This window comes from Xiphophorus hellerii, chromosome 12 (genome assembly GCF_003331165.1).
Source record: "Xiphophorus hellerii strain 12219 chromosome 12, Xiphophorus_hellerii-4.1, whole genome shotgun sequence".
NCBI classification, from domain to species: Eukaryota; Metazoa; Chordata; class Actinopteri; order Cyprinodontiformes; family Poeciliidae; genus Xiphophorus; species Xiphophorus hellerii.
In genome coordinates, this window is record NC_045683.1 from 18,443,272 (window position 1) to 18,468,393 (window position 25,122).

Consider the following 25,122-nt stretch of genomic DNA (forward strand, 5'->3'; position numbering starts at 1 on the left):
CATTTAAAATCTTTGAAATGCCAAAATATTTCAAATAGTCCAGGATACCATGAACTTGTAACATTCATTTAGCTCTTCAGCAACAGTAAAAGTACCACACCTATAATATTTATATTTATGTTGTAGAATAGAAAATGATAATAAATAGTGTTTACAGATATAACATTTGATAAAGTGCAGGGGACTCCACAGCTGTGAAGCTGCCATTTAATTTTTCCCACGCTGAACACAGGAACACAAAATTTAAAGTTGGCTCATTTAAATATTTCAGTATTAAGCTACTGCAATAAACGCCAATTTCACATGTTTTTCCACATATTTACCAAAGGGGTCAGACAGTGAGAAAAGTGGTTTGTCTCCATAAACAGTACACTTTTATTCAGCTCTTGTGTAATAATTTTACTTTACAGAACATTGTCAAATGCAAATACACTTAGTGCAAATAATAACACTTCAGATGTACAACTTAGAAATATACAAAGTCTGTAGATTGCTGACAAAATACAATTAAAAACACTAACTGTATTCTTCAGATGATATAACATGTTGATCTAGCTTGTGTTATCAGCAAAAACAATAATCCAGAACGGTTCCAAATCTCTGAGCTCTAAGATTATTAAATCTGTGGGCGAATTTCCCAGCCGCACAGATCAGCTGATTGAAGAACTCCCAACGCTTGCTGGCGTTAAACACAATCTAAAAGTCATGAGGTACGATGACGTGAAATGTCGACCCATCACTCCCCACCCCCCAGTTTCAATGCAGTGTTGATAAATGCACATCTGGTGGCTGTAGAGAAATCTAGAACGTTTTAAGGGTCACCCTGGTGTCTAAGGCATTCTGGGGGTGGTTCATTTATCAGTCAAATAGCAGGATGCCGCTGCACCGCAGTGTGGCGTGTGAAATGTAAATTCTCCACAACTGACAGCTGAAGATGTGAATGATATACTTCCCATCAGTTAATAATTTCACTTCTGTAGCACAAAGGCATATCTCGTTTTCAAACTTGACACGCGGAAATGGCTTTCAGTGCCTAGCAAACAATTTACAAAAAAACAAAACAAAAAAAAAAAACAGGTGTGCAAAGTGGATCTGATTATCTCTCAACAAAGGAGAGGAATCCTAGCATCACACCGAGGCTGACCATATGCAAATGTCCATCTGAAACACTGAGCTGGAGGTTACAGACAAATGATGATCGCAACTTAGCATCTTCAGACCACAGTTGGCCATATTATCAGTTTAGCATTAAAAAAAAAAAAAAAAAAAACGAACCAAGAAGAGTTAATAAGCAAAATCTCTCAATCTTCCACTGCCCCAGCTAATTGCTGTCATCAGATTCAAGCGTTTAACAGTCGATTCACATTTGTCATGTTGGTAAACTAACTGAAAAGTTAACTCTCTGTACAATACATTGTGTCTATGTGCTCCCCGAAAAACTAGTTTATAACAATCTGGAAATATAAAGATTTCAAAGCAGTGAGCCCTGACCCCCCCATCAAACAGTAAAGAGTCGTCACAAGAAGGGCAGGGCAAGGCAAGAAAGGGGGAAAACAGTGGGCAGCTGCTCCTCTCTTGTGGTAGTTTACTTTAGCAGCAGCAAAAACAAATAACTGTAATACTAGTGATTATAGCACACCCAAAAAAGTCCAGAAGTAGGTAATCATAAGAAATGTACAAAACAGTTTACAAAAAAAAAGAAGAGGAAGAAAAAAAACACAACAAATCAATAACATTTCTTCAAAAACTCTTGAACTGACTATTAATGCACTTTCATGGCCACTAGATGGAGGCAGCCAGTGAGATGCAGCTGGGGTGGAAACTACTGAGGCGTTAAAGCTCGCTCATCTTCAGGGACGTCCTGATCATATGCAGTCCTGCTGGAGATTTGTGTAAATGAAAGGCGAGTGGGCCATGTGGTTTCTGACAGCGTGTTGAATGAAGGGCATCATCCCTACGATGGGAGAGCCTGACACAGTTAGGGAGAATAAATCAGTAAAAAAACAACAAAAAAAACTGCAATTAAAGAGGATATTAGCTTTTTATAATATTAAAAAAAGCTAAGTGTTTGTTTCAGATTACCTCTTAGTGTTCAGAAGAGGATGGGGTTCCCAGCTGTTTTTTCCTGAACGTAGGAGGTGAAACGTTTGAGGAACTTGGGATACTCTCTCTTGGCGACGGCTCTCAGGACTGAAGCTGGAGCCCAGCCTCCAGGGTTTACTGCAGCCGCACACAGGAGGGTTACCAGCTCACTTAGCAATTCCTCACAATTTGTGACCAGCCATTAAGAATTGACAACAGTAAATCAGTGTAGAGATGGTGGTGCAGGGCGCCCTCTAGTGAAAAGAAGGGGAACTGCTCTCTTTCTTCATAAACATTCTGCCCCTAAAGTCAGAACCGACTCTCCAGTGAGGAAGCTTTTTGCTGCAGCCTCTTTGTTTACAGGAAGTGACGGATAAGGTGGGCTACAGACGTTTGGGCTGGGATTTCAGAAAAATATGATATTCCATATAAAGTAGAATACTTTATATAGAATGTTATAGAGATACAGGGCACAACTCAGAACATGGTACTTTAAAAGTGAAACTGGTCCATTGTTCCACTGGACAAAGTGATTAGTTTCAAACATTTGTTATAATTTTGAGGATTACAGTTTACAGGAGCTAGAAATCCCAAAACATAGTTGCTCAAAAATAAAAAAATAAAAAGTCAAACAATTCCAAATTGCCATGTTTGCTGTTTTAGATTTATAGAGTGGTTAAAAGCCAACAAGCTGTGCAGACAAACGCTGTATCAATCCACCTCATCCGCTGAGATGATCAGATAATTGTGTCTTCACAAGAATACAGACAAACACCATCTTTGTTGCTGCTGGACAGCTGATGACAAAACAAAATCCAAGCGATTGCTCTCTTCTGACAGACAGCTACACTGATAAGCTCATCCAACCTAACCCTACAGAGAACCTGAGGAACATTTGGGTTTTCATTCAATGTCAGCTATTAAAAATCAAATTTAAACAGGAAGCTTATGAAATATATCGCTATTTGCAAAAACCTAATTCATTTTTGAATTAGCTTATGATTGCACTTTTCGCTCTTGTTCTAATATAGCAAAGTTGCACATGGGATTCATAAAGTGATAAAATGTGTTTTACTTTTCAATCATCAACCAAAACATGTTATCTCAAACTTACACTTAAGTTATTTTCTCGGGCAAAGAGTCACACAAAGTTAACTGTACACTACGTCACACTACTTAGCATCTTTTCTTTTGTTAGTGTAATCCTGGGATCAAAACCAGAAGGCTTGGAGAGGAACTTACCATTGGCAACATACGTGATCTTACAGAGGATGTTGTCTCTGCTTATCTCTTTGTCGCCCTCTGGTGGGCTGACCAGCGTTTGGCAGATCATGGCCACATTGATTTTGGCACGAACACACCGGTTTGTGGGCTGGAAGTAAAACAAAAACTGTAAATGCAAACACTCCCAGGCTACTAAGCTGCCCTGTGAATAGTTTAGGTTAACTATTGTTGACTAAACCAAATGCATTTTATTTGAGACATTTGAGTTAAAAAAGCAAATGATTAGCATAAAACACAGCACATAAAATATATTTTCTAAAAAAAAAACCAAACACGTTCACTATGTTGCACTCTTATGTACAGCCTTAATTTTACAATTTACCCCACTAATGCAAATGGAGTGGGTCTTTCCACAGAAACTCATCACAGGCAGAAAATATCTGACTATTATTGTTCACATGCCTGTCTGCTTTACAGGAAAACTAAGTTTTAATTGTATTAAAACATACTCCAACCCGCGACTTCTTCTAGAATATACGCATAATTAGACAAAAAGCATACCATCAAAATTACATTTTGACAATTACATTACATATGGTCACAGGTTGAAAGCTTACATTTGGAAACCACTGCATGGCTCACTGATACAAAGTGAACTACTTTGGTGATAAAGTTGTTGAGGAATGCTCTGCTGTTGTGCAGATTGGAGAAACAACTCCACCGTTGAAAGGATTTACATTTTTTTAATTACAGTTTTTGTCAAAGGTAAGCAGACTGCCACACAACGCTTTTAAATCCCAGGGTAGAGTGCAGGTTTGCTACGTCTCTGAGCTATTGCCCTCAGACCACAGTTCTCCTGACATTCTTCTCCTCACCAGATAAATCACAACATAAGCTCTCACACATTAAGTGCTTTCAATCTGGTGACATTGCTGTCACTCCTTTCTTCTTCGGTGGACACCGTCTTATGCATTAATGCCTGATTTCCAAACGCAGCGTCATCACTCTTCTGCAATTTCAGCTGACTCAGCTGAATTGTGGTTTTTCTACAGCTTTTCCTACTTCTCAATTTCAGTCATGGGAAAGAAGACAAATGTTGTGGGCCACAAGAACAGAATAAAGGCAACTGGAAATAATCATTTGTGAAAATGATGGTGATTCGTGTACAAACCCCTACATAACACTCGGACCCCTGACAGGTTTAATCTTTTAAATTCATCAACGTGTTTCTTTTTAGACATGGAGGAATATTAAAGTTTTGGAGAGATAAAGCCAGACAAAGTCATGGATCTGATAGAGAATCCGAGGAGAGAGATGGAGATTAGGGTGATGGCAAGGAGGCCTTTCAGATGTGTCAGCAATTATAATTAAATCTGTGATGCTATAAGATGTTTTTCCACTGATTTTGAAAGGATAATAATTTTTGACAGACTACACATTTGCTAAAAGAAACTTAAAACATGTTTTAATTACTTCCCTTAACACTGATATACTATCTTTTGGGGAATACCTGTGTCATTCTCTCTGTGGTAAAAAGCTTAATTTTTGTTTATTGCTATTTTAAATGAATAAACTCTTTATTCTCTTCTCTATGTTATGCTGACAGTTGTTTGTATTGTTTATGAGGTCTTTCACTTATCTTAACTTCTTTGGTAAGTGAATCTATAACAAAAATGTAAACTGAACTGACATCACTTAACATTATTTGTCAACTTATAACAATATAAAATATTTACATTTTCTTTTGACATCATCAAAATTGATGCACTTTATTTAATCTGCATTTTACACAATTTCTTGAAACAAAGGCTGAAAATGACAGAAAAAAAATGCTGTAAACAACTAAGAGTAGCAGTGTGAGTACTGTGTACTACGATCAGTGTTTTGTGTCAACACTTACTGGAGCCTTGTCATGGTCGACAGAGAAGTTGCACACCAGCCATGTGTCAGGATCGTTTTCGTTTGTTGCCAGAATCTTCCTGATGGCCGACAGATAAAGAATGTCCCTCTGAGAGGCGGGCCACACTCTCTGAAACGCAATGCAAACACAAACAGCTGCAGACCAGCGCTGAAAAAATGTGCAGCCTGTTTCCGTTAATATCCGTATATTGAGTCTGAATCTACCTTGTGCGTTTGGTAAACAATGATGGCATTATCGGAAAGTGTTTCCACAATGTTGAAATTGTCAATGGTGGCTGAGGGAGGGAGGAAGAAGCTCGTGTCAGCCAGGTCACAACATTGAAACCAGAGAAGCTAAACAGGAGTCGGCATGACAACCCTCCCTGTCGCTGCAGACTTACTTTCCCAGTCATTTCGAACATTTGTGTCCCAGAAGTAGTGGCAGACCTCATGTCCTGTTACGCCTTTGACAGCGTGAGTCGCTTTAAGAGGATCCAGGACGATGCCGTTCTCCTCCACTTCTCTCCTGTAAACCTTTTAGTGCCACATTTAGAGAAGGAGATACAGTTGTGTCAATATACAAACAGCAAAACCTAAACTAGAAATAGAACAACCCTATGTAACCGTTTTAGGCTGTGAATTACTTTTTTACTCTTGTATTAAAGTTTGACATTAGGGAGTAGTTTGTTCACTTTTTCTTGAGAACACTTCTGTTACTAATGAAAAAAAGTTGTGTTATAAGTCACAGCTTGCAACCAAGGGAAATGATTCATAGACCGCTTGTTGTCTCCTCTGTACCCACCTTCATCTCTCCTTCTTCTATTACCAGCTGCCAGTTGGCATCTCCACCCACGTCCTGAAGAGAATAAGTCATATGATTCTGCACCATCTCCTCCACCTGAGACACAGAGAGACATTTAATAAGCTCAGGTTAGACAATATTTTACATAACCTGCCTATTCTAGGCACAATTCAGCAAGAGTCAACCTATATTAACCCATTTAAAACATTTCAGTCTTGAACAATCGGCAGTGTGTGTGGGTTTGCAAACAGGAGAGTTGCTAACTTCATTCAACAGAAGGTGAAGGTAATTTTATTTATGTAGCACATTTTCAGCTACAAGGCAATACAAAGTGCTTTACAGGAATTAAAAGAAAATACAAACAAAATAACAAACCAAAAAAAAAAAGAGCAAAAGAAGAAAAAGCTAATAATGTTGATAAAAGTAAATAAACTAGATACTCCTATTCAGGGTTGGTAGATAAGTATAACTAAGTGTCATCTGGTCTAATTCCTTTTCTGGGTTGGAAGATTAGGAATCTAAAAAGTAGCTGCTAAGGTAGTTTTTCTGGGTACCAAGTTCTAATCCCTGTTCTGGGTTGCTAAATAAGTGTAAGTAAGTATCTTGTGGACTTCTGGGTTGGTAGATAAGTATGAGTAAGTAAGTATCCTCTGGTCTAACAAGTATTTTGGCCTATAAGCGATTCAAGAAATGTCGCCACAGAGGAGAAACCAAATAAAAATGAGCCGACTGGTCCTGCCTGAAGGGAATCCTCAATATCCAAACAATGTCATTAAGCAACAGCAGCACACGTCCACTCAGCTGCATGCTCATGCCGTAAAACAGGAAAAAGATGGAAGGATGAGAAATGGCTCTAAATTAGGGGTTTTTCTCTAGATTCCAGCCATGCAGCTTTAAAACAACTTCCAGGAATAATGCCTGCTGGACCCTCAGGAAAGCCTTTGAGTTCAGGAATGTTTGTGTTCTGCAGGTGCTTTGCTGTTTTTGTATTTCTGCAAAAAAATAAAGCTTTGGCTAAAGAATTTCACTCCAATAGACTCCAGGCAGTACAGCTAATGTTTCCAGCATCCTGGATAGAGTTGTTATACAAGACATTCTCATGCTAGCTGCTCATGCTCTGTAAGAGTAGGAAAAAGGGAGACGGGTTCCTGCATCCAACTACAGGGGTCCACGATTTATGTGGCAGTACCTGAGAGCTGAATCTGTGAACGTCATCTGAGGCGGTGACTAGCTCAACTGAGGACACGGAGGAGGAATAGCTACGAGGCTGCTCAGCAGAGAGATGTTTGAAAGAGAAAAGAGAGAGGAGGAAGAGCGAAGCAAGCAACTCGTTTAGAAACTGGAGAAGCAGAAGCTCTGGTGAAAATGTTAGGGAAGCTATCAGAGTAAGAACTTGAATATAATGTAGGAAAAGATATATTTCAGAAATTTAGAAGTGAAATTTACTCATTACATAGATTCATTACACTCAGAGTGATTATTTCTGATAATTTGGGTGATTATGGTTTACAGATAATGAACATTTAAAAAATATTATGTGCATTATATTCACTCAATACTTGGTTCAGGGCTCCTTTTGCTTTAATCATTGCATTAATGTGATCAGCCTGCAGCTGCGCTGAGGTATCAAGGAAACCCCAGTTGCTTTATTAGCCGCCTTCATCTCATCTTCTCGGCTCAGTGACGCCGTGGTCATTAAACCAAAGTCCTCCTGGGAAATAAAATCAGAATCTCCAATAATCTCTTCAGCAGGAGGAAGCATAAATGGTCTAATATGTTCTGATTGGCAGCTGCGCTGACTCCGGACTTGATGACACAAAGTGGACCAACACCTGCAGACGATGGTTCCACAGATAATCACTGACTTTGGAAACTTCACAGTGAATCAGAAGCAACTTCGATATTGTGCCTGTCCACTGGCCCTCCAGCATGTTGGACTTTGATTTCTAAATAAAATAGAAAACCCCGTTCTCACCCCACACTCCACCCACTTGACTCCAGCTGCAGTCCACACCTTGTGATTCTCCCACAAACTCTCAAGTGAGGTTTGCTTCCCAATCCTTGTAAGACTGCCGATATTCCTAACGCTTGTGCATCTTTTTTCCATCACACATTTTCCTTTCACTTAACTTCCCATTAATATGCTTGGATACAGTACTCTCCAAACACCCAGCATCTTTAGAAAGGTCATTTAATTGTTTATATTGGATTTCTGCAATCTGCTAATGCTAAGAAACTGAGTTTGAAGGTTTTATTAGCTGGAAGCCACAATCAAAACAATTTACGTAAATAAGAGCAATATGTGACTCCATGTGTAATGAATCTCTACACAACAAGTTCCAATTTTGACATGTATTTCTAGAATAAATTTAAAAAATAACTACATTCAAGAAAGGGAAAGAGATTGACACACTGCATACACAGACTACTATAGACACTGGATTGACTAAACCAAGAAAATGTACTATAGATACTACAAAAAACAAAACATTGCTTACCTTGTCTGCAAATCGGTGTGTACTGATGGCGGAAAATACATCAGTAGGAGAAACAGGAGGCGGTCGCGGTGTCCTGACTTTCTCCGACTGGCACTGAAGCAAACAGCATTTCAGTTCAGCACAAGACCAGAGATGTTATACCTATATATGCACACTAAGCTGTAGCTTAAACTACACATCTTTGTTTTCTAAAGATCAAAACAGAAGAAGCTGAAGGAAAAAGTCAGCTTTAAAGGGTTCCAGACTTCATCGCACCTGTTCTTCAATTTTATCCTGTCGGTCCAGCTCGGCTTCCACCGCGTCAAAAAATTCATCCTCATTGATCAAACTGTTGGGCCCCTCCTGCAACGAGCCAATGAGGACAGCTCAAAGCAAGATCCACCACGACAATCAAAAAGCACATCAATAAATCCCTCTGCTTTCATTCTTAAGCTGTTTCAGCTCCAGTGATCTTATCGCTTCACCTCATAGTCTGGGCCTCCATAGTGGGACTTTTTCTTCAGTTCGCTCATTGCACATCTGTAGGCATCTTCTACCCTCCTCCTCTTCTCCAACTCCTGCTCACAAGCACAGGAACAAAGTGTGTTTGATGTGGCTGTAGCAAAAACACTCATCCTTGACTGCTTTAGTTCTTCAGATTAGAGAAGAAAAGTCTGGGATAAAAGGTGATGAAAATGTGGGTTTGGATGTCTCAAATTTAGCAAACATTGCAATATTCAGCTGCATTCTCACACCTACAGGTTTCTTCCTCGTCAGAAGTCGTTGAGAAAGAAGTTGTGTCAAGTTTCTTTCTGCTGCCAATCAATTATTTAAAATGAAAAAGAAAAATTTTCCTTAAGAGTAAGAAAACAATAAAATGCACTAAGTTCTGCACAGTTTACCCATATTGCAATGATTACAAAAATAATATATTGGTTAAATGTAAACTTAAATACATAAGAAAACAAAAAAAGCAGCAGAGTAAAGGCCAAAGTAAACTAGCCAATGTCATCAAGCAGGGTCCAAAGGAAGGTGTAGACATACAAAACCTGCCACAAAATAAACATAAGCTGGACTGTTCCAGCTCTGTACAACAACCACACACACACACACACACCCACGCACACACACACACACATAGAAAGAGACCTACTTTAAAGCTGGAAGTTTGTAAAGGTATCCATCTTTGTGTTTGGTGTTTGAGCAGCTCGGTGCTCCGCTGCTTTGAATGTTTCCACCAAGAAGTCAGTGAAGTCATTTTCTAAGATTCCTCTCAGAAGGAGTCCAAGCTGCGTTTCTCCCTTTAAATTCTTCTGATATCCAACTCCCCCTAACTCAGAAGGTCAGCTAGCCATCAAACTTGCAACCAAATGTATATTTGTGCTGGTTACACCTGACCGTAGATTAAGTGAGCTGCTTTTGAATTGTAGCTTTATGTGGCACGCCTTTAACACAAAGCGGGGGGAAAGAAACTGGTTTGACAAGCAGTGAGCTCTAGAGAGCGTACACTTAAAGGCACAGTGACATTTATATCACATGGAAAAGAAAGCTTTAAGTAACTTTTGTAGTCAACACTCATTCGCTCAATTTTTATATTTTTTAAAATAATTGCAATAATTGAATGATTAATATTTTTAACACACACTTGTCTGGATTGGATCATTTATGCTCACAGGAGGCAAGAAGCAATCCAACAAGAAACTGTTTTTTAAGATCAATCATATTTCTGACAAAATTTGAAAGAAAAATAATACTAAAATGTGGAGATAAAGAAAATAAAGTGAAATAATCAATATATAATTTGTTGGTTACGCAATGTGCAATACATGTACACCCTTTAATTTTTTGTCACAGAGCACTACTTCAAAATGTAATTTCAATTGATTTTTTTAGTGCATAGCACTGAATACGTTTTCCCCACAGTACAACATGGTGGTGGCAGCACCATGCTGAGGATGTTCTTCTTTAGAAGGGACAGAAAAGCTGCTTAGAACTGCTGGGAGGATAAAAGGTTAAAACTGGAAGAAAACCTATTAGAGGTTGAGGGGAAAGTTCATCTTCCAACAGGACATGGACTCTAAACATACAGTCAGAGCTACAATGGAATGATTCAAGTGAAATCACATTATTAAGTTTGGTTGGCCTAGTCAAAGTCCAAAATTCCTTCAATCAATTAGAGTTTGAGACATTTTTGTAAATTGACATAACCGTAATAAAGTACTTGTTAGGGGGCACGCCACACTTTTAAGATTATTATATGTAAAAACATAAAACCCCCCCCCCCCCCCCCCCCCCCCAAAAAAAAACCCACAGACTTCTTTCCAGTTATGCTCTAACTGGATTGGATCATTTAATCACGTCTATGTGATTAAAATAGAAAAAGTGAAACTATTTTTTATTACTAATAACTTTTTAAAATCTGCAAACACTGTCAAACGTAAAGACCTGAAACACATTTATGTTTTTCAACCACAATCGTCCCTGTACCTTGTCGAGTCTCTTCTGCCAGCTGTCTTCTCGTTTGACCATCAGCTCGATGCAGTGAGACAAAGTGGACAGGATGCCAGCAGTGGTGGCTTTAAAGGTGATGGCTTCTCCCTTGAAGTCAATCCCGTTAATAACTTTGGGACTGGCCGGAGAAAACACTGCACCAAACAGAAAAGGAGGACATATTCACATGTTATCCATTTATTGCACTAAAAGAAATATGCTTTTGCTGCTTGAGTGGATCCTTCAATTAAATCAGAAAAACTCACATTTCTCTTTGCTGCCGTTGTTGTTGTGATTGTGTTCACCGTCAGGTCTTGTAGTGGTCAGAAATTCATCTTCATCTTCCTCCACAACTGAAAAGGAAACAAAAATAACTTTATGCAATGAGGCTTCATTTATATTTGGTTAGGTTATTGAAAAAAGCAACAACAACAAAAAAAACCTCAGGACATTATTACTTTCTCAGATGTTTTGGGAACAAATTTGTGCTTTTCAAACAGATTTCAAGCTGCACCCTGCAGGTTTAATATAAAAAGGAATTCTGAAGATCATAAAAAAGGTTCTGCCTCAGAGATCAAACTAGCCACAAAACGTCCTGTAAGCAGATATCGATTTTTCCTTTCTCAGCGAGCCACTTCAACCACTCTTCTTCAACTCTAATGCTGCATTAAACAAGAAGCTGCCATCAATAAATGCTTTCCTTCGCCAGTAAAACCAAAGGTTGAAACCCGATGTGCAGTTCTGAAAACGTGACCATTACTCTTAAAAAATTGTTCTGGTGTAATATAAGCCAAACATTACCTCTGTCTCTCTGAAATTCATCTTTGGAAACCGCATCACCACAGGAGTCAAAATACTTTTGAAGAGTGTCCACCTGTCGGCACAGAATGTCCCGGAAAGTTTCCATTTCTGCGAGCTTCTCGCGCAGCCTGTGGCCCTTCTGAGCAGAGAGAGGATGACATTCAGTTCAGTTGGACTTTTTTTGCAGGAGATAAGCAGTTTAATCCATGCTGCAAAACTTCAACCTGACATTAAAATGTAATTATTTAGGTTTATTTAGTTAAATCAGGTGTTTTATTTGTAGACACTACAGTTTTCATAGCCTGAAAATACAAGACCTGATCAATGACTAATGTTTTTACCTTGAAGGAGGATGTGGAAGTGGAAGACAAGGCACTAGCAGCTGAAGTGAGAGACAACATGGAACCATGACGCCTCAGACTCGTTTCTGAACCGTATCCAGACTCAGCCTGCGGACACAAGTGAACGGAAATCAAAGAGAGGCAACAATGAAAGTAGAAGAAATCAAAGAAAATCAAACAATAGCTTTAGTCAACCTACAAAACTCGGGCTTCAACCTACAAAAACAAAACACTGATGCACAACAAAACGCTACAGGACACAAAGACAGCACAGTGGTTCAGAACATTGAATAACACTGGATCAACGCAGCAAATTTTCCTTTGATCAGGAACAAGTTCTTTAACAAACAGAGTAGGACAAATCGTATAATCCCTTCATTTTCTTTTGGGTAAAAGTTCCCACCTCAAAGACCCTGTCCAACATTTTTTCCCCCTTTTATGAGTCTCCTTAGATGTGAATCAGTTTAAATGAAGAATCAGCAGGTCGAACCTCAAACATCAGCCCGTTAAAATCCTGATCGGTGCATCTCTCTTTACAAACACTGTCAAAGAAAACCAGTTGAAGGGTGAAAAATCAAAAATACACATGAACACAATACAAAAACAGAAATAAAAAATACCTTAATGAGGAAAGATTAAACATGCGAGTGTAAAACAAAAAAGGGTTTGTTTAATTATAACATTCTCACAAGTTTTATAAAACTATAAACCAATTTAATTAATGCTGTCATATTTAATATTAACACAAGACTATATTATAATGAGTAAATTACAGCCATAATAATAAATTATTATTATTACAACCCAAATAAATTTTTAAAGTTAAATAGTTGGGATTATGATGAATCAGTTTTTAATAGAAATAAATACTTTATTACTAGCCAAGTTACAAAACCATCAAGGTCTACTCTGGTTTCTCATTAAACATTTTAAGAGACAAGTTTTTCTTTTCCTAATGCAGCGTCTTATGTAGCAACTTTTTATGTAGTGACATGTGTGTTGTATATCTGACCATTATCTAAAGTAGGGCGGCTAAATTTTCTGCTTTAGGTCAACATTTTCTTGAGAACTCGTTGGCTTAATATAAAAACTGGACCCCAAGAGAGCACTGTACTGGAAAACAGATCTATGACCAGTCATATGGGAGTAGCTGCGGGGGCATTTGTCCCATTAACTGGCCGTCATTGAAATAGGCAACGCCTCCGACTGCCGGCTCAGCACAGGAACAGAAGTTTTATTACAGATATCATTTATTCGCCAAATAAATGTCTGTTTGTCCCACTAGCAGCTGCGAAACAGAGGCAGTGAAGTCATGAGCCGAGAACAGAGTGAATAACTAAAACTCACACCTGTGCACAAGCAGTATCAACTGTGAAATGTTGAACATGTGAATCAGGATGCAAACATGCGGAGGGAGGATTTCTGTCTTAAGGTATTTGCTCAGGTTTAGTCACAGCTTAAGAGTCCAATTTTCTCTTGATTACAAAATCAGCTAAAAGCTGTGAGCTGGTTCTGTTGGCCAATGGGAACGAATCAAGGAGGTATTCTTAAAATCAGTGACTAAACTGAAGGAGAGTCAGTCGACGATACTGAGAGACACCACATACTCGGGCTTCAGCTGCAGTTTCTCCTATTGCAACAGAGTGACACAGTAAGGAAACTGACATAAAATACAAATCAAAGAAACAACATCCGGAGTTCATTATGGACCAAACAAACGGGTTTCCTCCAGAAAAAGGAAGCTTCTGGTTGCTGTGAAACTAAGATGTTTCTGCAGGACACTTCATGATACACGGAAACATTTTTAAACCACAAAAATTAAAATATAAACACAACAAATCATTCCAGAAGATCCAGTACTGGGATGAGTGCAAGCATTTAAAATTCAAAACTCAGTGAGTGCCTCTTTAAACTGAAATGACGGACTTCATGATTAAATACACGTTTCTGGAATCCACAGAAAAAGCCCACGTAACTGAACAACCACATGTTGTGCTCATTTTTTGCAACATATTATATAATCAGAAAAAAAGACACTCTTCATTAGACCAACGAAGTGAAACAGCAGTCAGGCTGTGAGACAGAAGTGTTTGCATTTCAAATGTCAGTCGTGATTGTCAAGTTAACCTGACCTGTGGTTTCAGGTGCCACGCCCGATCCACAGATATCAATAAGGTAATTGTAAATAAGATTATTTGTGCTTAGTCAGCACTGATAATAGGCCCTGTTCATATTTTATGCCGCTTGCTACTGATGTGAAAATATATAGCAGCAAATAAAATTTTATGTCAGCTAATTTTAGAACTATAAGCTCAGATAGAAAAATTCTGAAAAATACATTTAAAAATTGTTTTAATTTGAGACCATTTATTCAGCGAAGGAAGAAAATTCACATTATGAATTGCTTTTACAGAATCAGTTGTGGTAGAGTTATTGACATTCTTAGCAACTGATCTAAAATAAAATGAAATGAAAGTATGAATTTTTTTATTCATACTTTTTAAGGCCAAGCGGAGTTTCAAGAACATTTTATTAATAAAACCAAAGACTTTTTATTTCTCTTCCAAAAGTCCTGAGATGATGCAGCCCTTTTAGGTCATGGTTCCACATGGTTCCAATAATCACACAACCACAATCCCAGCACTATGGATCATTTTGTCCTGTCACATCATGCAAGGCGATCCACTGAGATCCTGTGTGCTTTGAGACAACGCAGCAGAATTGAGCAACCAAAGGGGTGTGGCTTTCCACTCACCAAAACATTTGTTATTTAAATGAAAGGTCACTATGCACCATTATCGACATGTTATCTGCATCAAATTCTGCTGATCAACACGGTTATGAAATCAGACGGGCTCTAAGAACATGAAGTGCCTCTGCTCCATGCCCACTGCAGACCGCTATTGCTTCTTCAGATGTGCTTTTCTTTGTAACACAGATAAATAAAAATCTAGTGGGCTTAATTAGACTAAATATGAGTCGCCATCAGATGTTTCAGTAAGATAACGATCCAAATCACTTGCACTTATGAATGTGATAATGCTTAAAAAGTTAAATCCATGAAGAAAATTCCTCAATGTATAGTAAAACTCCACTCAGCACCAAAACATTGAACGCTGTTTGACAGAAAGCACAGACTGCCATTTTAATGCACCTGCTCAGCTGCATGACAACCATGCAAACTGAGCACCCGTTCATACACCATATTTGAAATGGGATCTTGTGGTTTTACAAGTTAAATGAGTGATCAGAGGGTGTACAGTCACACACACACGCACAACAGCAACTTCTGACCTGGGTATATTGCTGCTTGAGAAATATCCACATCGTGTACTACAAGCTTCATCAACTACAAGCGTTGTGCGGGCGCTCTGTACAGCAGAACCTGGATTCATGTCAAAAACTGCATGCAAATAAACAGTATGGGGTGTGGAAAAATAACTCCATGTCAGAACAATGGCACACTAGGTTGATACTGTTGAGAGCATGGCTGATTTACAGCGAGCAGGCAGCATGCCAAAATGCTTTAAGCCCACCATTCGGTCATTCCAACAGCCAAAGCAGAGCAGGGCACTGCTGCAGTCCTGACGGCTTGCTGGCCCCAACATGGCCAGGCGATCCCCAACCACTCTCTGACACTGACAAAGCAGATGATTTAATCCAGTTTCCCCGGACACACCTCACTATGAGACAGAGAGGAAGAGGAGGTGAAGAAGAGAAACAGAGAGATGCTTAGCTCATCATGTGAAGGAAAACAGGCACAAGAAGCAAAAAGAGAAGAGGGGAAAAGTAGCCATTTGCTTCTTAGCAGTTAGATGAGAGGCAGACACTGGATGCTCTTTGAAGCAGAAGAAACAGACTGAGAGGCGACTTCTGCTTATAATTAAGTTGTCTCCTTTCACACAAAGCTTTTCAAACACACACTCATAAATGGAGACCTCTTCTTCGACATGCATATATCAGGAAACCACATACCCTGACATGTGAAACCATTTCATCTTGTCCATCTTTCTTTGCGGCATCCATCGCTGTGCAGGCACCAGCGACTCTCTGCTCTTGCAGTCAGAAAAGTGAATGTGGAGTAAAAGATGATGGGGGCATGCATGCATTAGAGAAAAGACGAGTGCTGTCTGGAGCTGTTTGTGTAACAAACCAATGAAGTACTAAAAAGGTGGGCGAGTGAAGCAGCCTACTGTATATTATGACACAGCAAAAGAGAGAGACGGAGTGTAAGAGTGGGAGGCAGGGAGCAACATTTGTCTGGATCTAATACTTTAGGTCTTGCTGCCCGACTCATCTTTCATCTCCTTTTATTCAGCTGCACCCCGAGTTAAAGTTATACTGTTGACATGATCGTTCTAAAACGAGAGTTTTTCCCAATTCTCTCAAATTCAAGCTCTCTAATATTCATCAAAATCCATTTTCTCAGCATAAAGTGAAGAAAACAACAACAACAAAAAAAAACATGCAATATTCATTAGGAGCTGCACTTATCACAGTAACCAGCAGCAGCACTTTTCTCACCACCAACACAAACACACCCACGTACAAAAACACAAATGAACTTGCACTGAAACAGTTTTCCCAAAGCAAGCTGATGCTCCAACACAGATATGAAAATGACAGCAGATTCCCTTTGAAAAGTGGAAACCAAAACATGTTTAACAGCTGAACTTGTGATTATCGGCCATCTTTAAGCACCTCATCTTTGCAGGGTTTGGTCCCCATCCCCAGTTCTTTAATCCAGAGGATTATCCTCATGATTTGCACAATCAATACTTATACATGCGTCTATAACAGACAATAACCGGTATTTTAAAAAAAGGCAAAGAAACAACCCCATTCTTAAAAGTGTATCCTATTAAGTTGAGTTGATGGTATAAAGGTGCTTAAAAATGGACTACTCAACTTATAGAAATAATAATTATTATGTTTCAACAATACAGCTAAAAATAGAGCTAAAAAATAAGCCAGTCAGAATATTTACCGTTGTTGCTATGATGGAAGCAATAATGAAACTATGGGAGGTTGCACAGAGGAAGTCCTCATTTGTCCAATTGGGAGCGACACAGACACACTGCCTAATGTAATGATACTTTAACCTCTACAAGGTCACAAAATATTCACACTGTGACTCTAATAGATCAAACACATGAAGTTACTCACACCTAAACTAAAACATCCTGCATAATAACACAGGATGTGTTATTTTCTGTAACAGTGACAGAGGCAGCACAAAATTTGTAAAAAGTGATAGACTGTTTTTATTATAATTTCTGTGATCTATTCTGGTTAATTAAGGAGGGAGCAAGTCTGAAAGTAGATAAACAAGGCTGCAGAGAGAAAAGCAAAGTTGCTTCACAAAAAACAGTTTGGTGAAATCCTACTGGGAATTAAGTTAAAAACTAATAACACAAACTTTTATTGTTCAGACATGGAACGGGATTACACAAAGGGTCTGAAGAGACAGCAGCTTACACCATCATCAATTCAGGAAATCCCAGATGATGATGTCATCTGGGATAAGCGTCTCAAACATTATAAGCGTCTCAAACATTTGAGTTAAATAGAGGCACACCCCAGGATGTTTTAAGCCAACCCCTCAAACAAACTGCTTCCTTCATCCAGGGACAAATCCAAAATAAATCAGGCAAGGTATTAGTGAGAATTGTGGAACTCCACAAGTCTGGTTCATCCTCTGGTACAATTTCCAGAGATCTGAAGATCTGACACGTCCATCTATTTAGGGCACAGAATAAACTCCGGGAATATCGATCCTATTACACCATTCAGGAAGCAGACGGGTTCCTTGTCCAAGAGATAAATGTGTTTTGATGCATCAATCCTAAAGCAAAAGTAAAAGGTCTTTCTCTGATGTAAAGATGCTGCCTGAAGCTGGTAAGAGAATGCCATTACCCACAAGGAAACAAGTCTAGTACCAACATGGATTAAAAGAGCAACTCGTAGAGGAAGAAGCCATTACTTCCAAAGCAAAAAAAGAAATAAAAAAGAAGAGGTAGATTACAATTTGCAAACTCACTCAGGCACAAACCTTAATTTTTGGGAGAAATGTCTTGAGGTCTAATGAAAATTAATTTGAAATGTTTGGTCCTAATGACCACACATTTCATTTGGAGGAAAAGAGGGAAGCTTGTAAGGCTGATAACACCATTCCAGCTGAGGAGGGGTGGCGCCCTCATGCTCATGTGGTATTTTGCTGTAAGAAAGACTGCTACGGCTCACAAAATAGATGACATCATGCAGGAGGAACATCATGTTGAAATGTAGAAGAAACATCTGAAGACATCAGCCTTGAAAGTTAAAGTTTGGGCATAAATATGGAGGTCTTCCAAATGGACAATAGCACCAAGCACACCACCATATTTGTCACAAAGAGGCTGAAGGACAAAAAGCTTGATAAAAAACTTCTGGAGAGAGCTTTCGTCAGGCAGTTTACAATCCTGACCCAGTTCTGTCAGGAGGAATGAGACAAAATTTCAGAAAACTTTAATGAGAAGTTTGTGGAAGGACATCAAAAATGTTTGACACAAGTTTTAAATTTTGAAGGCACTTCTACCAAAAACTAAGGAAGTGCATGTAGACTCCTGACTTTTAGGAAAGTATGTTAACATTATCATTCTCATTATTCTGGTATTTAACAAACAATGTGTGTAAATATCTGGTTTCAATAATGTACATAGTTTTTGCCCTGGGAAAGTTAAATTTTGGTGAAGTTAGTACAATGTTGGTGATGCACTACCAGAAAAATACTACACTACATTCATGGCTGCATCTAGTACTTTTACTGTGTAAAAGTCAAAGTCATGTGATCTTCTTGTGCAAACGAAGTGCATCACAAAACATGTGACTCCAGCCAAGTAAATTCTCCAGACGGGGATTTTGTTTGCAGAAGAGACATTAGGCCTGTAAACAGATGAATCTAAATGCAAACTTTGACCCAAAACCTGAACAAATTCAATCTGGCCTACATACTTTTACTGTGAAGCCAAACATCCTTTAACATGTCTCTAAAGGGAGAAGCAGCCTACTATCAAAGAGAGGGAAGCCCCCGCCTCATCACCTCACTTAGATTCTTCACATTCCCAGAGTACCAAACTCTGCATGTGTGTTCGAATCCTTCTGCTGTCACACCCATCTCACAGAACAGAAAACACAGAACTCCATGTCGGATCTGAAAAACTGACCTCTGATTCAACCTGAATGTTGGAGGTATGTGAATACGGCAGCCAGGAAAATATCTGATAGCAAACAAAGATTATTCAGTTTATTGTAAGAAAGCATGTTTTTAATCTTGACAGGGGTCACACAAACTACACGCAAACACATAAAGAACTGGATTTAGACGCCGTGAATGGACCCGTTTCCCGAATCTCTAAATTCGTAACTATGCAAACAAAGAGATCAAGAGTGATACGAAAGGAAAACATAAATATAGTAAACTTATTAAGGAGAATCAACAAGCTACTCACCTTATGCAGCTCTATGGACTTCGATCCACTCCTGCCTGTGCTCAGGGTCCTCTGCCCTGAGGTACCAAACGCTGTCATTCACGCTGATGTCAAAACGGCACTCGTCAAACTCGTGAGGCTGCGCAAAGAGAGGAGAGGCCTCATGAATAATAATGATGAATGTTTAGAATCAGAACGGACTATAGCCAAACACAAAATCAAATAACTAAATCTGAACTTTTCCCTTTACCTTAATTAGAGTAGTGGCAAATAGGAGCAAAATACTACTTCAATAGCTCTTTGTTTCCCTAACTGAGTAGGAATGACACATTCTTGAAACACACGGAGTCAATCAGTGACAGAAAGCCATATGTCACACACGATAAACAGACATTTTAATTGAGAACTGATGGCTCGTGTCTCCTGTCCCACCCCGAAACAACTGGAGCAGAGCTGTGCGGAGAAAAAAAAAAAAAAGAAAACTAAACATTAATTATTACAGGAAGAAGCTGGATCATTTCAACTTTGTTTTCTCCTTTTGGGAGGAATTATTCAACTTATTATGCTCCCCCACCCTGCTCCACTCACCGACTGCCTTAGGCACCCAAACACGTGCAACAAAGAATTTTATCCGTTTCCTCTCAGACTGGAATTTGACTACTGCACTCAGCTGAGACGAGTTCAGCTTTGCAAAAGGTTCACAGGAAGGAATAACACACAGGAATATACAAGTTTTCTTGTCAGATTTTTATTTTCCTCCAGGACCAACAAGAATCCAGCTGCTCTGTCAGCTGACACAACCTTCCGCCAGCTAAGTTTAATTTCATTTGCAGAATGACGCTCATGTGCTGCCTTATTTGCTCCTGCTGACAACGGTCACATCCCTCCAGATCCTGATCCCCAAGTCTGAGCCTGCAGAACTTTATGCAACATTGATTGAGACACTTTCATGTTGATAGATTTCACAAGCTGCACTTTGCAACTGCCAATTGGGTCAAAGGTTTGAAATATATATATATATATATATATACAGTATAAATAAAACAAAAAAACCCTCAGTAATTTCAATTTGTAGGCTGGTGTTACATTAGAAAAGCTACCCTGTTTCCAACCAGAACCTGAAGATAATCTGGGGAGAACATTTAGGCGCATTGAGCCGTGACTGTTACTGGGGTAGAGAGAGAACAGCCATCTATCTTACTGTGCAGTATCAGACACGGACCATAAACCTCTGCTTTACACTCGACTTTATGGTTTGTTCATTTCTTTTTCTCATTGTGTAAGCACTGCTGTGCAAAAAGGCTGCGTACAGGAAAGAAAAACCTCATCTGTAAGCACACGGGAGGTCGTAGTTTGAGTGTGTTCTGTTAATACTGGCAATAATTAGTCATATTTTCAGTCATTTTTCTTTTAATCAATTATTCTAAGCAACCAATTCTGTAAGAACGGAGAAGGCAAAAGAACATTTCTTCTTTAGTGGACTTTCACATTTATTGCATGCCACAAAATAAAGGATTGGCACATAAAGTGTGACATATAAGTGTAAAGTTCCTCCTCCAGGATCTGACTTCAAAGTACATCACAAACATAGTGGCCTTGTCTTCACTCTTGGCCTATTATTAGACCCCTAATGTTGTCTATATAGATGCTAATTACCCAAGGTGTTTGATTAGCTTTCCAAAAAACTTAATGTAACGTCCAAACCACAATTTAACAGATTAATATTTGCCAACATAAATGTAAACAAAGTTTCACATGAGTTTCCCCAATAATACCCACATGTGAGTAAATGGAAACAGCAACTACAAATATTATCTCAGATTATCTAAGAGTTTAGGTTGACAGACCTTTCAAAAGTTTTGTTTGCAATGCTTTTATGGTTTTAGTGCTTAAGCATAAGGGCAGTTTGCTGCTCATTCATTGCTGGCCAGTGAGTAACAATCTGATAAGTTAAAAAAAGAAAAAAAACAAGTTGTTTTTTTTTCTGCAAGTACTCAGACCTCACTCTCACAACACCAAGATGTTTAATATTCACAGAGAAAGAGTTATAATAAAGCTGTAAACAATTAGGTTCCTGTAACACTCTTAGCAGACCCTGGCTGGACGGGGTTTCCATTCTGTTCATAGCTGAAAGGAGCTTGCTGAGAGCCTTAATTGTACAGTTTTAATCCAGTTCCAAAACAAATAATCCCAGAGGAGGAAAAATGTGCAAAAATCACAGTAAGACCATTTGTTTGGCTGCTGCAGCTCAAACAGGAGTGAATATTTAACTAGAGTGTGGAATTTCAGCATGTCTCACATGTAGAGGGAAAATGCCAGACCAGGGACAACACTGTATGGACCAAACTTACATTTAACAGGAGAAAACATCAATTTCAAGTAAACAAATCGCTTTTAAAAAGCCTGAGGCTGTTATTAATAAAACAATCTCAATGACTGACTAAATGCCATTGTGATGTGAATAACACGTGGAAATTAACAGGTAATTTTATATGGGTCATTTAAGGGACTACCAACTTGTGCTCCTAACAACTTCATTAGCCTCTTATCTGTATACCCCAAGAGTACATGGATTAAAGAAATCAAACTGTCTGCTGAAACAGAATTAAAATAACGATGGAAGAAAATCTCCCTAAAGATCTGTTACTAGGACGAGTCTTCAGCTGCCATTCACGCTCCAGTCACTTGATCTATGATTAACCTACCGGCTTCACTGTACTCTCAGAAACAGTGATGTACTTACGATATATTATTAAGAACTTAGCTTGATAAAGCAGAATCTCTTTTATAGTAAGGCAGATTTTGATATTGCCTCTTTTTACAGTGAAACCTTTATTCTATGAAAAAGGAACATGACCTAAAGGACTATTGCAACTTAATTTGTAGATCCTCTAACTATATAAAAGGCAGCGTATTCACAGAAAAGCATTTATTTAAAGCTTCATTGCAATCCTTTGTGAATTTGATTCACAGATTTGCCAAGATTTCAATGTAAATTGAGGGGCATAATTACTCCATAATGTTGGCTTTTTAAATATAATAACGCTCCTATTTTATGGTCTTGGTATAATTTAAAATCATATATTTATTCTTTGAGATTAAACTTTTTTTTTCAACATATTAACTCCAAGATATCTGGTTAAAAAGCAGACATGTTGCACAGATGCAAAATTGCATGACATTTTGTTTTGGTGCAATATTAAGCCACAAATTTCCTTCCTCCCCCTGAGGTTGGCACTTACTGTGATAACAGCCTTGCTGAGGCACAGGGAACCTCGGCAGCCGTACTCCCGTTCATCCTCCGACTTGTAGTAACTCAGTGTGTTGTTTTTTAGCACAACCCATCGGTCCTGCCATCCGTGTATATAATTCGTCCACTGAAAGCAAAAAACAAATGAAAAAATAGCAGCATGCAGTTATTGCTCCAAAATGCAATTAAACATTTTTTCAGTAACTAATTAAAATGTACTTTTCAGGAGTTAAAACCTCATAATGTCATACATAACAATTTGCAGGAATTACATTTTCTGAAGTAATTCACAACAATGTTGGTGTCGCTTAAGATACTTTTCATCCTGTATATGAATTACTTTAAAGAATATATATATACATATACATATATATGTATATATATATATATATATATATATATATATATATATATATATATATATATATATATATATATATATTCTGTTACTTGTTATATGTATGCAGATGACTGAGCAGTGGAATAAAGAAGGACTGTCTTTTGTAATAGTTACGTAAGGCAAGTTTGCATCTCAGGATGAATAAAATTGTTTTCCTGTCTATAAATAGAGATCCAGAAGTTGCAGCAATATATAAAGGACTTTCAGCAGTACTTTATATACGTGTTTAGGTGTAATAATGGATTCACAACTTGTACATATTTAAAAAATTCAATTTAATTGTGAACTTAAGAAATATAAGGAAACATAAAGTTAAGAAAGAGTTTCACTTATGAGTCATCAAGAATATACATGACAGGCAGGACTTTGTTATATTTGAAATACAGTCTGGCCAACACAAACCACAATGCCAATTAATACAAAAATCATACACAAAAACTTAAATATTAGTCAAGCTAAGGAATTAATTGATTGTTTTCCAGAGGAACTTCATTTAAACATTTTAAATAAAGTTTGTTAACCACACAGTTAGTTAACCACAGTTAACTAACTGTGTGGTTTAACTTTCTAATCTTGATCATCAACCTGCCATGTAAGGGACCTTAAATTGAGATTAGCCTTCATGTCCCAATCTGGCACATTTACATGCACTTCATTACTTGTGTTAATCAATGAACATTGCGATTTTTAAAATGAGAAATAAAAGCAAACAAAAGTCACGCGGCCATTAACTCGTGAGTCTTGTAGGGTTGTGTTTACATAACCTTTTGAGACAATATGTGTGTTAATTCGCCAGAACTTACTTTGCTTAAAACTCCTCCGAACTCCACAGGCTGCCCGGATTCTGGGTCCACGTCCTCATCCGAACCGGACGACGAACTCTTCTCGGACATTGATTTCCAAGTTTCAAGAAAGCCCGTCTCTGATTTTATCGACAGAACACCGCAGCCCAAGGTTAGAGGCTTGATTAGCTATCAGTTTAACAGCTTCACGGCCAAACTCGCATTCTCTTCAAATTATAATCCTAAACGTCAGCAAAATAAAGATAACGAGGCGTTAAGCATACGTGCAAAAACATCTAGAACTAAAGAGTGTTATTGCGATTTTTCCTTGACAGTTTCAAACAGCTAGATTTACTCATAAAAAGTTAGTCTACAAGTGACAGCTGGGTCTCGGACTCTCAATTTTGCGGGCTTTGTTTTGAAACTGATGTCGAATACCAATAAGCCTAGCTAACTTAGTTAGCTAGGCAAACGACGAAACTAGCTAACAGTAACTACAAATGACAAACAAATTGGTGCAATTCACCTTAGGTATGGCAGCAGTAGTCGACAATATGTTCAAAAAAAAGGCCTTCGTGTTAGTGCAAGCACTGCAACTTCCACCTACTAGTAAGGAGCCAAAGAACAGCCTCCCTGCTGTAGTCCGCAGTTCAGTTAGCAGTAGCGAAGCTCTGACTAGCTCTGTTGGGGGAGGAGCCGCGGCCACGCTTTACTGTGTACCTGTCAAGTTAACAAGTAACCGAGGTTACAGTCTCACCGGAAACACTGTAGCCGCTTAAAATTAAAAGCCTTTCGACAAGTACGACACAAACCAGGTTTAACTCGCACCAGTTTATTTGAGGGTGTTATGTTACTATGCATAAAAAATAAAAATTTTGTACAGTCTGTCATGAGGCTTGCTTAAACCAAGGTAAATTTAAGCAGCTTATCTGCATTTGATTAAGCCACACAAGTGGCATTTTATTAAGCTACACAGGTGTTCACTTACATAGCCAGTAATACACACGGTTTACAAAAGTTGCAGTTTAAAAACTTTTGAATCATTGCCTACTGTTCCTGAAGTCATTTTAATGAGATATCAGAAAAGACACTAACGTTAGTTAAA

At 38.4% G+C, this 25,122-nt stretch overlaps 1 protein-coding gene across 1 annotated transcript; it reads right to left on the reverse strand.

Annotated features, from left to right (window-relative positions):
• Positions 1–351: 351 nt before the first annotated feature.
• LOC116729408 (ceramide transfer protein) lies at positions 352–24,708 on the reverse strand. Its single transcript, XM_032577919.1, is given in 20 exon segments — positions 352–1,969; positions 2,083–2,220; positions 3,325–3,454; positions 5,207–5,335; positions 5,431–5,501; positions 5,607–5,739; positions 6,008–6,103; positions 7,197–7,274; positions 8,506–8,598; positions 8,761–8,847; positions 8,970–9,062; positions 10,972–11,129; positions 11,241–11,327; positions 11,776–11,914; positions 12,117–12,224; positions 19,607–19,624; positions 19,626–19,724; positions 22,828–22,962; positions 24,039–24,259; positions 24,544–24,708. Coding segments are annotated over 18 exon segments (1,872 nt in total). The 5' UTR covers positions 24,129–24,259; positions 24,544–24,708; the 3' UTR covers positions 352–1,969; positions 2,083–2,092.
• Positions 24,709–25,122: the final 414 nt, after the last annotated feature.